At 40.8% G+C, this 14,011-nt stretch overlaps 1 protein-coding gene across 1 annotated transcript in view; it reads right to left on the bottom strand.

Moving 5' to 3' along the window:
* The window catches only part of mrc1a (mannose receptor, C type 1a), a 67,085-nt gene extending 54,979 nt beyond the window's left edge, over positions 1-12,106 (bottom strand). Inside the window, exons 1-7 of the mRNA XM_056272357.1 lie at positions 11,999-12,106; positions 9,246-9,647; positions 8,591-8,764; positions 7,570-7,725; positions 2,943-3,056; positions 2,704-2,844; positions 1,772-1,957 (exon numbers count right to left, since the gene is read on the bottom strand). Coding sequence (XP_056128332.1) covers positions 1,772-1,957; positions 2,704-2,844; positions 2,943-3,056; positions 7,570-7,725; positions 8,591-8,764; positions 9,246-9,647; positions 11,999-12,071 — 1,246 coding nt within the window. The 5' untranslated portion in view covers positions 12,072-12,106. The remainder of the gene's footprint in view (positions 1-1,771; positions 1,958-2,703; positions 2,845-2,942; positions 3,057-7,569; positions 7,726-8,590; positions 8,765-9,245; positions 9,648-11,998) is intronic.
* Positions 12,107-14,011: the final 1,905 nt, after the last annotated feature.

The raw sequence follows: 14,011 nt of genomic DNA, 5'->3' as shown, positions 1-14,011 counted from the left end.
TTAACTGCCCTGTTGGTTCAGTTCTCGATTTTCTGCAAGACCGTTTCTCTGCTGGATTATCTCCTTCCACCTTAAAAGTTTATGTGGCGGCTATTTCGGCCTATCATACCCCTCTGGGGGGTACTTCTTTTGGGAGAGATCCTCTGATTACTCGTTTTCTCCGTGGTACATTGAGGTTGAGACCTGCACTGCACTCTAGAGCACCGGCTTGGGATTTAGCCATTGTACTTGAGGGTCTGGCTCTGGCTCCCTTCGAGCCTATTGAAGAGGTTTCAGAAAAATTCCTCACTTTGAAAGCTTTATTTCTCCTTGCTATTTCATCTATCAAGAGAATTGGAGATTTGCATGCCCTGTCGGTTGCTCCGTCATGTCTGGAATTTGCACCTGGTATGGTGAAAGCATTTCTATACCTTAGACCGGGTTATATTCCTAAGGTCCCAGTTAATGTTGGGGGCCCAATAGTGTTGCAGGCCTTTTATCCTCCACCTTTTAATACCCCAGATCAGGAACAACTGAACCTGTTATGTCCAGTTCGGGCATTGGATGCCTACGTTCACAGAGCTGCCCTGTGGCGTAAGTCAGAGCAGTTAGTTGTATGTTTTGGGTCACTCAGAAGAGGGTGCCCTGCATCTAAACAGGTTATGAGCAAATGGATAGTTGAGGCTATATCATTGGCTTATGAAGCGGCCGGTCAGCCTTCACCTATGGCTGTACGGGCCCATTCTACAAGGAGTATGGCGGCCTCTACGGCCTTAATTTCGGGTGTTTCCCTTCTTGACATTTGTAATGCGGCAGGTTGGTCCTCTCCACATACATTTGTCAGGTTTTATGACCTTGACCTCTCCACTCCTGGGGCGAGGTTGCTTGCTTCTTAGTGTGCGCAAGGACTTCACACAGAACGGGCATTTGTCACTATGGCGTAGTGGGTATGGGGTTCCCACCGCGTCTCAAACGCAGCTCGAAGTTCCCTTGAAAGGGAACGTCTCAGGTTACGTATGTAACCCTGGTTCCCTGAGAGGGAACGAGACGCTGCGTTTGCCTGCCATACTTCCTGCATGCCCTGATCGACTTGCTTCAGACTTTTTCAGAAGCTGTCGCGGTCTGTTTTCAAGGGTGCTTTATAGTTTCCTGGTCTATGACGTCACCCATGACGTATCGGGCTTCCATTGGACTGATTTTACACGTGCTTCATGACGCAATCACGCAGAGCGTTCCCACCGCGTCTCAAACGCAGCGTCTCGTTCCCTCTCAGGGAACCAGGGTTACATACGTAACCTGAGACGATTTCAAACCGTGTTTTTGAGACTGTCTTTGGTTCACTGCAGTTTTAAGCAGAAAATACTCAGCAATGCTGTCGACTTATGAACTTACACATGGTGTGTCTTAAAGCACATTAAAAACACCACATAGACACATAAACAACATTAAACGCTGGATCTTCACCACAGGGGGACTTTAATGTGGAGATAGACCTTGCTCCCGGTTGCTTTGTGCTTGATTTGGCTTTTGTTTGTTTGTTAGTTTAACTTGCTTTTGTTATTTATTTAAGTATTTAGTTTTCTATGTATGATACACTAACATTACAGATGACCATGTTGTTTTCTTGTTTTATATATTCTATTTATGTTAATAAATGTTGTTGTGACCGTACTGACTTCACTATGTCCTCTTTTCATTTGTCAGGGCTTTGAGCCGGTAATGGCAAATATGGGGGCTCGTCCGGGATCTGAATCGCACCCCTAGACCTTTATGTGTCTGTTCTCATACTTACAGTAGCCAGTCTGAGATATAATGAAGCTGTGCTCCTCGATGTTGTGAACGCTGGCTAAGTCTGCGCCGTCCTTGTGACAGGCCGCTAGCGCGTCGCTCCAGGTCTTCTTGCTGCGCTGCAGACGATAGCAGTGGCCGGCGTACGGCACCCACGCCACAGAGGGACAGAAGTTAGGCTGGTCTTTGCCTAATACAGCAAAAAAACTTTTCTCTTAGTGTAAATGATAAAACATGTTAGGAAGCTTATGAAACTTTCAGACAAAGGCTTTGTCAAGCCACTATAAAAAAAATCTCAACGAACTTTACGTTTGTATTGTGTTTTATTTTATTTTATTTTATTGGTTTGTGTGTGTGTGTGTGTGTTTCTGCTGCTGTAATGCCATAATTTCCATTTGGGGATTAATAAATAATGGTATGGTATGGTTTCGTATTGTATCGTATGGTATCGTATTGTAATCGTATCGTATCGTAAACGTATCGTAAATGTATCATATCGTAATTGTATAGTATGGTAACGTGTCTTACAGTATCGTATCGTATCGTATCAAATTGTATCATATCGCATCGAATCGTACCGTATTGTACCGTATGATATGGTATCGTATTGTATGGTATGGTATCGTATTGGTTCGTATCATTTCGTATTATTTCGTATCGTAATCGAAATCGAAAGGTATGTTATGGTAACCGAACCGAATTGAATCGTATCGCATCGTGTCATATCGTATTGTATCGTATCGTGTCATATCGTATTGTATCGTATTGTATTGTATCGTATCGTGTCACATCGTATCGTATTGTATCGTATCGTACCGTACCGTACAGTATGATATGGTATCGTATGGTATCGTATAGTGCCGTATCGTGTTGTATGGTATGGTATCGTATGTTATGGTATAGTATAGTATCGTGTCGTGTCGTGTCGTATCGTACCTGGTGGAGGTGTGTGGTCTGTGGAATTGCCCTTGCTGCAGATGTAGCCCAGTTTCTTACTGCAGGCCATGCTCTCCCACTTTGATGCTTTCCCAGCGTTTAATGCGGCACAGTTCAGGCCCGGTTCCAGAGACGGGTGCCCTGAAGATTACACAACACACATCTGATCAAATCCACAACTCAAACTGGACTTGCTTTATATGGGTGCATGAGTTCTGTGCGCAGGGGACTTTATTCACCAGGAGCCCAGTTCAGATATCTGAATGGCTGTCCATTACTCCACTGCCAGCCACTGTTAAAGTCAAGACTGTTCAGTCCAATCCACAGTGTGGAGCCAATGACATTCGTCAGACCTAAAGGAGAAAGCATACAGTATATTGAAATGCTAATTTATGCATCATATCATTTCATAATCATCAAGTTCTGGCAGGTCAAGCTCGCATCAGTGACGCCTATATATAAGCTCCTTCAGTATTATCAGCAGCGATCGCATCTCTCTGGAGCGATTCCCCTCCTCCCTCCCCAGCTCCCCCTGTCTCAGTCAGGATCCGGCATTCTCATTCCCCCTGAATCAGACTAAAATTCTCTAATTATGTTGTAGATTAAAATTAATTAATGATATCTGCAATGCATTCATGTTGGTTCTGTTCTGTTTACCCTGAGGAGGTTTATTGCTGCTCCTACCATGCGAGTTCTTGCCCAGGGCTGCATTTCCCAAAAGCATCGTAAGCCTAAGTTGATCGTAAAAACGATCGTACGACTGATCTTAATATTATGGTCTGTTTCCCAAAAGCATCGTAACTTTAAGTAGCACTTGAAAATCTTCGTAGAACTACGAGTGCTCTGGTGTAATCGTAAATCCCCAAGTGCATCGTAAGAAGACAGAGTTATGAGGTTCAGGACAACCGGCAGATTACACTTTTATCTAGATTTAACAGATTACACTGCAACGTAAGTATAAAATATACTTTACTTTATTGTACACTTTGTTGTACTCGTGTTTTGTTTAAATGAATAAATGAAATAATTAAAAGGGAAGAAAAATAGAAATACACATCTAAATTAAACGAATTAACATAAAAAAAATCATAAAATCATAAAATAAGTAATCTGGGAAATATGCTTTAAAGACCGGGCAAAATAGGGATGAATTAAAAAAAATCTGTCAATGACTTGATGACGTGTACGAAAACCAGCCATGTATTGGGCATTTCTTGCGACCTCCTTCCCTGATCTTTGGTTGCAGTTAGTTTGCAATGTGACAATGTCCTTCCAGATGTTTTGTTTTTCCTTATTTGTATGGTGTTCTTTAAATCTGTTAAAAATAAAATCTTTGTTTCCCCCTATCTCCTCTAAAAGGACATTCATTTTATCTTTTTGAAAGGTATCTTCTCTTGTTTTTTTTTGTTTTTGTTCAGCCATTTTGTCAGCCTGTATAGGTGCTTTATATCCATATAGACTTGTCTTGATTTCTTATCCAGAACAAATGACGATTATTAGGTTAAACGTTCAGAATACGATTCCATATAAGGTTATATTTCAGCACTTGGCGAATAGACAGCGATGCTTAAGTAGCACGTAGAAGGCGTTCTCGCGCGTTCATGTTAAGTGCATTTTTGGGAAACGCGCGTGGAATTGCGGCGAGCGTTCGTAACCTTGCACGTAGAGAGTGCTCTTAAGAGCTAAGATACATCGTTATCGGGAAACCTGGCCCAGAACCGAACCAGTGTCAATCCAAACTGTGTGCTGCTAACTGTCAACCGTATTTAACGATAGTGGTCCTGACAGAAATTTGAGGATGGCCGTGAGATCTGTGTGTGTGTGTGTGTGTGTGTGCATCAGAGATGGGGACTCGAGTTTGAGACTCGGACTCGAGTGCGACTTAAGTCCCACACACAGTGACTTCAGACTCGACTTGAGACTCGTCCTCGAAAGACTTCAGACTCAACTCGGACTCGAGCTGCGGGACTCGTGAACAATGTTTATTTTTAGGAAACGTCTGATTAGCTCGCTGTTACCCCCCTCCCTCCGTTACCTATAACCTGCCTACGTAACCACGTACTACGTGGCCTATTGCTGGCAGCGCGCGCGCGACCACACATGAGAGGATAACAAACAAAAAAGTTCGACAGCACCGGCCGCTGCTGTGCCATTCATCGTTAGCTTTGGGTTCAAAAACTTCAAACAAGACGCTCTAAAAAGAAGCGCTCAATGCAAAATATGCAGTATCACGATAAAAGATTCTGGCTCAACTACATCTAATTTTATCAGGCGTCTGAAAACGCACCCTGATAGGTGAGTAAACATGTTTAGCTCAGCATTGACCATCTACCGTTAGCTTGCTTATAGAGGGGTTTCACGACGCGTCATCAATCCGGAAGTCGGCCATTTTGGAGGCACAGAACGTGAATAATGCCACTGAACTGAATGGACTCGCAAATTTGGCTGATTATTGCTGCTGAAAAATGGTCGAGTTTTTGTCTGTACCAATCGGTCACATCGGGAAAAAACATGTCGAGTGCTATAGACTGTCAAAAGTTAAAGAGAAGAGTGCAAAAAACTGATGAAAGAAGGCGTTTGTGGTTGAGAGAGGTACAGCATCAGACACATGTAAATGAAGCGTTGACTATGGCTAAAATGTCGACGCAGTTAATGTTAACTATGGCTACATTCACACTGTCAGTCCAAATCCGATTATCTTTGTATCAAATTGGAATCTGATCTAAAATGATGTCCACACTGTGTATCGCAACTCTTCAGATCCGATGTGTGTGTCCATGCATGTTATTTGGTAATATGGCAATGACTTTGCGTTGATGGAGGGGTTGCATTTGCAATATAATGTTAGATGTTGTCTTTTTTAAATGTTACAACATGGAAATGTGTATAGCCGACGCGCTGGACTACTACGGCAGAACTGTAGGAGGCTGGCATATAACGTTAGCTACTGCTTTTTTCCCACGCTCGTCTGCGCCGGTTTCAGAAATAATATTTTTCTGCTCGTCCGGCACTTTGCAACAACACAGCATTGTTTCGGCAGTGACTTTCAGCATGTTTCCTATAAATTACGTTTGCATTTTAAGACATACCACGCGAAATCCGAGCGTTCAGACTGAGGCTGATGTCCTGATATGTGATTTGAATAGGATTTCAAACCACATATGGATGTAACTTGAAACGAATTTCATGTGCTTTTTTGGACTGACAATCTGAACGTATCTTATTTCGGGATAATAAATAGATGGAAGAATTGCAGTAATGTTACGTGCTAGAGAAGCTAACTCGTTCGGATCTTTAGCAGCTACCACATAATGTGACCACATAAAACATATTAACTTTAGTTTGTCAAAATGTTTCGCTCTGTCCTGCTTCCCAAGTCCTTCTCTATATGATTTCGCACCTACCACGTGTTTTTTCCGTGGTTTATTAGTGTAACAATGTGTTCAGTAGTACATGAACAGTGCAATCCATGCTGTTGTTTACATCCGAGTGCCTCCATAATGGCCGCGCATCCGGGTTACCGCCCAGAACGTGACGTTGGTGAAACCCCTCTATTGCTTTAGCTACCTAACGTTACGGAAGGTTAACTCCGATTGTCTTCCTTATGAAATATGAATGAGCGTTTGTTTAATTGCCAAACTTGTGGTGGTCGATTAAGTTAACGTAATGTTAATCATTTACGTGCCGCTGGCTGCCCGTTGTCTACAAACAGGTTACAGGATTATTGTTGTTTATGTAACGTGACAGTTTCATTTAGTTATAACGTTACACTGGTTTGAGAGTCTGGGATGTGTTGACTTACAGTATATAAGCTATGATTAGTTGCATAGGCAGTGCAGCCAGAAGAAGCCAGAAATGTTTTGTGGCCCATACCTAGTGTGTTAAGAGAAGAGAAGGTTAACCAGTCTGATCTCACCCTTTGGATTTTTTTTATTTCTAAACATTTTGTTCTTAACAAGTTACATGCCATAAGTTGGTCAGTTGCTTCACATTTACACTAAAGATTTTGAGCATTTGAATGTTTTGGAAGTGCACTGTAGTGTTAATTTCATTTGGACGCAATAGTTTATTTGCATTTAGCTACACTGATGTTTTGCACTAAATAGGAGTGTGTCAATTTTAGTGTTGTGAGTTATATCATTTTCTATATTTGGTCTTATGTCTTGGTATGTTCAAGCTACAAGGCAAAATAAAGAAATTAACTAAAAGTAAAGCATTCTTGGTGTTTTTGTCATGTTGCAATAGCCTGTTTACACTGATTATATACCAAAATCAAAGCTGATACTGTATACTAATAGATAAAGGAGTCATAATAACATATGGTACCACTTTATTTTGATAGTCCACTTTATACATTCGACTAACTATAAGTAACTTTGCAGCTGCATGTCAACTAACTCTCATTAGAGTATTAGTAGGCTTAATATCTGCTAATTATGTATTATAATATCTTATTTTGTTGGTTCCCCAACAGATATTCTACTGACTATAAGTAACTTGGCAACTACAAGTCAACTTGTTCTCCAAACCCACATCATAACCTGACAGTCTACTACAGTCTACGAATACTCTAATGAGAGTTAGTTGACATGTAGTTGAAAATGTACATGGTTAGTAGAATGTCTAAAGTGGACTATCGAAATAAAGTGTAACCTAACATATTACAAGCTTTGAATTCCTTATATAAAGTTATGCAGTGTTCTAAGCAACCTGGATGGGTCGCTGTACGTGATGCAACGCTTATAACCACAAGAGACTTGAGACTTGACTTGGACTCTAGCTCAGAGACTTGAGACTTGACTTGGACTCTAGCTCAGAGACTTGTGAGCATCTCTGGTGTGCATGTGTGTGTGTGTGTGTGTGCACCTGATATGTAGCTCTGCTCGTGCAGTTCTGCTATGCTCAGGAGATCGGCCCCTTGCTGCTGACAGCTCGCTCTCGCCTGATACCAGGTCAGAACCGACTGTGTGTTCCTCTGATACAACACACCCGTCACCGGGTCACTGTCCCACCCGGAGCCGGCTATAAGAAGAGAGAGGAGAAGAGAGAGGAGAAGACAGAGCTAAAACTTACAGTAGACAATCACAATATCCTTGGGGTGACAATTGATGGGTAGGTTTAGGGGTCGGGTAAGTGTGTGTGTGTGTGTGCGTGTGTGTGTGTGTGTGTGTGTGCGTGTGTGTGTGTGTGTGTGTGTGTGTGTGTGTGTGTGTGTGTGTGTGTGTGTGTGTTATAGGATGTGTTTGTCAGCAGATTAGTTTCCAGTTATCCTGCTTGCATTTTCAAAGGAAAACAGGAAAATGAAGGAATGTCACAGTGTAGATCAGCAACAGCAGCGTTTCTCTCGTCTTCTCTTCCTTCCTCTCTCACCCTTTTTCAAGTCCATAGTGGGAGGTAATAAACTCACTACTGCAGGAATAGCTGTTTTATTCTCAAATACATAAATAAGGCTGGGCGATATATCAATATTCTTGCATTTGCTCTAAAACTTTTGCACCACATGATAAATGCATGATCTGAATAGAACCGCTACTGTTCCAAAGTACACAATTTACTGCAAAATCAACTTATTTAGACTTTAATGACAACTTGCTACAGTCTTTATAAGCGTAACTTTTAATATAATCACAATATTTACGATATTCCCTAATTTTATACTGTAAGCAAATATATTGCTTTAATATTGCACATATTCAACGTATTGCCCAGTCCTAGTTATGATTATTCATGGGATGATGATACATTTTCATAAGGATTTTTCATGTTCATGCATGCATTACAATGTCTTAAAACACCCTTAAAATGTATTATAAAAACATAATTCATACAAATGCCATGCAGTCCAACAGAACAACAGTAGCAGTGATGTCTCTGAGCTGCGGCTTACATGTGGTTGGACACAAGCCCCACTTCTTGTCGGTGTCGTAGTCGGCCTCGGTGGAGCACCACAGCTGGCCGTCCGACCGGCCCTCCACTGTACACTCCGCGTGCCACTTCTCTTCATATTTAAACGGGAACTGGCACGGTTTCCCAAACGAATTACCAGCTAGTGTATATGTCTCTGCAGAACATAAAGAAATGAAGAAAATGGCTTAAGTGTTTAATCAAACTAAAATTACTAAAAAGAAATGTTTCACCTATCACTTCATACAGAGTCGTTCATAATATAAATATTGGTAACACTTTACAATAAGGTTCATTAGTTAACATGAGCTAAGAATGAACAATACTTCTACAGCATTTATTAATCTTAGTTAATATAAATTTCAGCATTTACTAATACGTTATTAAAATCAAAGGTTGTATTTGTTAACATTAGTCACTGTGAACTAACATGAACAGCTGTATTTTTATTAACTAATATTAACAAAGATTTATAAATACTGTAATAAATGCATCGCTCATTGTTAGTTCATGTTACATTAACTAATGTTAACTAATGAACCTTTTTGTAAAGTGTTATCGAAATATTAGTTGTGAATTTAACAGTATTTCTTTTTTTTTAAGGTCTTAATGGCTGTTCGGTGGACTTCTGCTCATACCTTTATATCCACGAGAGCACAGATCTTCCTTGGTCCCATAAACCTGCCAGTGACTCCAAGCGCCTGTTCCCTTATACAACATCATACTTTTCTCATTTCGATTGCCATAGTTGAGGTGCAGCGGCTGCCCCTTCAGGCCAAACAAGGTCTCGTTCTTACATTCCCACACTTGCAGGGGACTGAGTTCTTTGCAGGGCAGAAGCAGAATCTTGACCCAGTCTTTGATGTCCTGGGTCCCCAAGCAGAGTTTGAAAGAGAGGCTGATAATTCGAGAAGAGGAAATCCATCGGAAACGCTGAGCGTCGGAAGACACGTCGCACTCGGCCACCTGTACAGCAGTGGAGCTCACTGCAGTCACGCATCTGTTGTGGTCCGCGTTGTAGATCAGGAACGAGCTGGTATCTGAATGCAGGGAAAGTTAGATCAGGGAAAGACTGTTGAATACAAACTTCAGATCAGGAAAACTTATTTGGTGCTACTTCATTCATTAAGTCATTTATCTAAACCTGGGGATTCAAATCCTGCTCCTCAAGATCCTCCTAACCAGACCACTTGTGTTGAAGCGATAACCATAATAATGTATGTTGTTAAATCAGTCAAATCAGAGGCAATATACAATAAAAGTTATTTTTCCATGTTCCAGTTTTTGTCCTAGTAAGTCATGATATGCAACGAGCGACTGGATTCTATTTTAGGGACCATTACGTTTCCATTACAGATTTGCGCAAAACTTTTTCAATTAACCAATGTTATGCGACTAAATCGTAGTTTTTCCACTCGCGACAAGTCATTAAAAAAATCATGGCAATGAATGTTAGGAGGTTTAAGTATATCATAGCCACTAGCCAGTATTTTAAATCGAAGACGTAGGCGCGTTATCCAAGACACAGGTGAACAAAATAAGGGAATAGCAAAGGAACAAGAAACAACCTTAAATAGTCGTTGCAGTTGAGTCCACTATTACAGCAAGGAATGAATGAAATAATGTGAGCGAATTCAGATGCTGACATACACCATACATCGAAGAGCTGAAACGTCACAGAAACTGCTTTGTCATGCCAGCTTTGTGGTATTATTGATGCCGTTGTTATCATAAATATTCATTTACTTTGAATGTGTGGATAACACTCTCCAAATCACTAAAAATAAAAAAAATATTGCGCTTACTTGGGGCTAAAAAAGGGGCTAAAAAATGTTTACTTTAATTCAGGATCAATTAATCAGGATCAAAGATAACCCCAAGTTTTTGACATGGGTACAAATGTTTGCTTGAAGAAGACCAAAATAAGAGCTGATATTGTCTAATAATTGTGTGGGGCCCAAAAGAATAATAATTTCTCATTCAGCTGGAGAAAATTGTCATCCATCCAATCTTTAATGTCCTTTAAACATGTTACTAAGGAGGACACATAATTCATACCAGATAACAGAAGATAAAGCTGGGAATCATCTGCATAAATAAGATAAGAGACCTCATGATTCTCCAACATGGAACGGGAGCATGTATAGGGAGAATAAGACCGGGCCCAGAACAGAGCCCTGAGGCACCTCACAGGTGATGGCCACTGAGGTGGACGGAGATTCAACAAATTACACCAAAAAATACATGAATTAGTGAAATAAGATGAAAACCAGTATAGTGTAGGATCACAGAACACCTCATGACGTAATCTATTTAGGATCCAGGGCATCGAAGGCTGCACTTAAATCCAGCAATACAAGGATGGCACAGTTATCAGAGTCCACAGATAGGATGTTTACTATTCTTAAAACGACTCGTTCAAACTAGCTCTCTTCTACTCTCTATTCTCTCTTTGCATTAGATTTTGATACTTTTGATACAAAATAAATACTGAAAATCAAAGTGCACTGTGGGTAATAAGGAGAGGATGAATTTAAGAAATCAAGTTAACTCGGAAATCGGACACCATTGTATAATCCTGCAGTTTCAGGACCACATTTCTGGGACTTGAGCACCTAGCGGATTGCTCTTCATCAGAGGAGACCTTATTCAAACATGAATCAAACCGGTGCAAAGATTAGACCCACGGAAACGATTCAGTTGTCTTTATATCTCTCTTTCCTTGAAAACTGAATTTAACACAAGAATACAGAGTTTCATATGATTCGGGTTCAAGGACGTACACTGTGTCTACATCAGGGCCGAGACAGCTTGAGACAGTCCTGAATCTGCAGAGAGTCCGTATATACGCACAAAATGGCCGACACCTGATATGAAATATTTAACGGAAAAAAAATCTGTGATCAAAAAGTCACTCGAACTCGAATCATATGAACTCGAAATTTCTCAAATTCATCCAACACCATTAAAATTACTTGCTATCCTCATGCATGTCCACAGCTGTCAAATTTATTTTACATTTTTATATTCTAGGGAATTTTTGCATAAACATCAACGATAAAGTTCACATACATAATGAGATTAAGCAAATGCAAACTCTGTTAAGTCTCTTGAGCCATGAAAGGGTAGCATCTTTAAACAATGCTGTAATGTATGCTCACAGTACATACTTGAATACATCCGAAACGTATTATATCGTTTTACCATCAATAGAGAGTAAGGTAATTCTACATTAGAGAAAATAATGACTAACATATTTGGTTGTGAATAGCATGTGAAGTTGACAACAAAATAATTAGTATAACAATGTAATTTCATTCTAAGGAAATATTATTTATTAGTCCAATTCACTGTGACATTCCCATTAATAAACATTAAATCAGTGACGTACCTGTTTGAGTTGAAGGTTGTAAAGCAACTAATAAAGAGAGCAACACAAACAGTGGAATGGCACATTTCTTCATGTTTGTCCTTTAACAAGTAATCCAAGCATGGAAAACCCAGTGCGTGTTTGAAGTGTGTGAGACTTATATACACCTTTCTCAGAGTTAAATGATTGTATCCTGTCATGCGGTCGGAGGGGGGTTTGGGGTGTGTAGGTTTGGGTGTCTGGGGGGATGAAGGGGATGAGCAACTATCTGACCTTTATCCTGCGCTTTTCAGCTGTAACTGCAACTGTACCTGTACAATGAGAAAGACCTTGACTTGATTGACGTTAATATGTGTATGTGTCAAGAAGCATGAGTGGACAAAGAGTTCCTCAGAGTGCTAGAGTAAGGAGGTGAACTGTGTTTAGTTTCTTCATGGACAGGGAGAAGTGTCATTCTCTGGAAGTCTTGTGGAAGTGGTCGCACACTCATTCGGTTCTCTGATGAGCTGCTTTGTTTTTACCCTGAATTTCATGGGGTGGCCTGGACAAACCTGACATGTGCACAAGTAATGATGCCAAGCATTGTTACACAAAGTGTTTGGCTGATTTGTGAGCCATGCCTGCCATTCCAGTCAGCTTAAAGAATTGTGCAATTAATTGTTGAAGTGCAAAGGTTGGCTATTTGTTTTTCTCTGAAATGTGAAAAAATGCTGATTTGGTCGGATGGAAAACACAATGGCAATACTGGAGAAAATGAAGCTCAGCAAGAAGGAAATGAGAGTTACGAGCTTCAGAGGTCTGAAATTTGGGCATTGGGAAATCCTGTTTCCTGCCGAGTGTGTAAAGAACCGAGTCCAATGAAGATCAGTCCCTGGAATGGCACAAAACATCAGAAAGAAGGAAATAAAAGACAAGGGGAAAAAATACAACTAATATGACATGTGAGAGTGGCACATTCTCACTGTTTTTCTTAAACTATGGACACTTTTGGAGGATTAAAAAAAAAGAAAATGTAAAAAAAATCTTAATGCACAAGCTCTCATTAGCTTATTTAATTTACCCAACAGTGTTCAACAGTGTATATGCTTATACCATGGGAGAATTCAGTAAATTGGAATAAAATGGATGACTGCTTTGTCTTACTAAGGGCACATTTCACAGTTTATCCTGCATGCACACAAACAAAAAATGTTTTGTTCACAACATTTTGTCACAATTCTGTTCATTTATTTTCGTTTTCATGGACTTTTAGTTTGTACTCATCCATTGCTTTTTTCCTGTGTTTCCTTTGTTCTAGTTTCCCGCCACTCATCAGTTTTCATGGACACTCATTAATCATCACAGCTGTTATTCATTACTTACTCATCACCATGTTTATCCAGTTCCTATTGTCCTTTTTGAGTTGGACTACATGAATTTACTTTGTTTAATGAACAATGCATTTGCTTTGATCTACAACACCTATCTTCTTCTTCATCATCGGACTAAACGTGACAGAATACCGGACCTTAAAAAGAAGATGGATATTGCATCCATTAATGTTGCCCCTTTGAGAGGCACCGGTATGATGGAAGGAAGGACTGTTTTTATCTTCCAGGGAGGCAGATGTCTAGAGGACTACATGGAGGCGCTTATCCACATCAGCCACCGAGCCTGCGAGGACCTCTTCCTCATGGAGGGATTTGGGTGCGGGTTGGACGACGAGATCCACTTCGTCATGCCCCAAGGAGACCCCAGTTGGACTCTTGGGGAGTATATCAACTTTGAGCTGTGGGTGAACGAATCCTCATTCACAGTAGATGAAGGAGTGATCGAGCCTGACATCACATCAGAGCCTCAGGACCCGTCTGACCAGGTGTGTGAGCCGACTGACTCATCCATCCCTGTGGGAGTCCTTGTGAAGTACGAGGGAATGGAAGCGAGACCGGTCCACCCTCCTGCTACTGAGACTAAGTACCGGCTCGATTTAACGGTTTGTGAGTATGGAGAAACAAATACCCAGTATCCTTTGATCCCACCCTCCCTCTCCCACCA

Source organism: Rhinichthys klamathensis, unplaced genomic scaffold (assembly GCF_029890125.1).
Source record: "Rhinichthys klamathensis goyatoka isolate OS25496 unplaced genomic scaffold, OSU_Roscu_1.1 h1tg000334l_1, whole genome shotgun sequence".
NCBI lineage: Eukaryota > Metazoa > Chordata > Actinopteri > Cypriniformes > Leuciscidae > Rhinichthys > Rhinichthys klamathensis.
The sequence above is the reverse complement of the archived record's forward strand: the minus strand, read 5'-3'. Positions and strand labels throughout refer to the sequence as shown.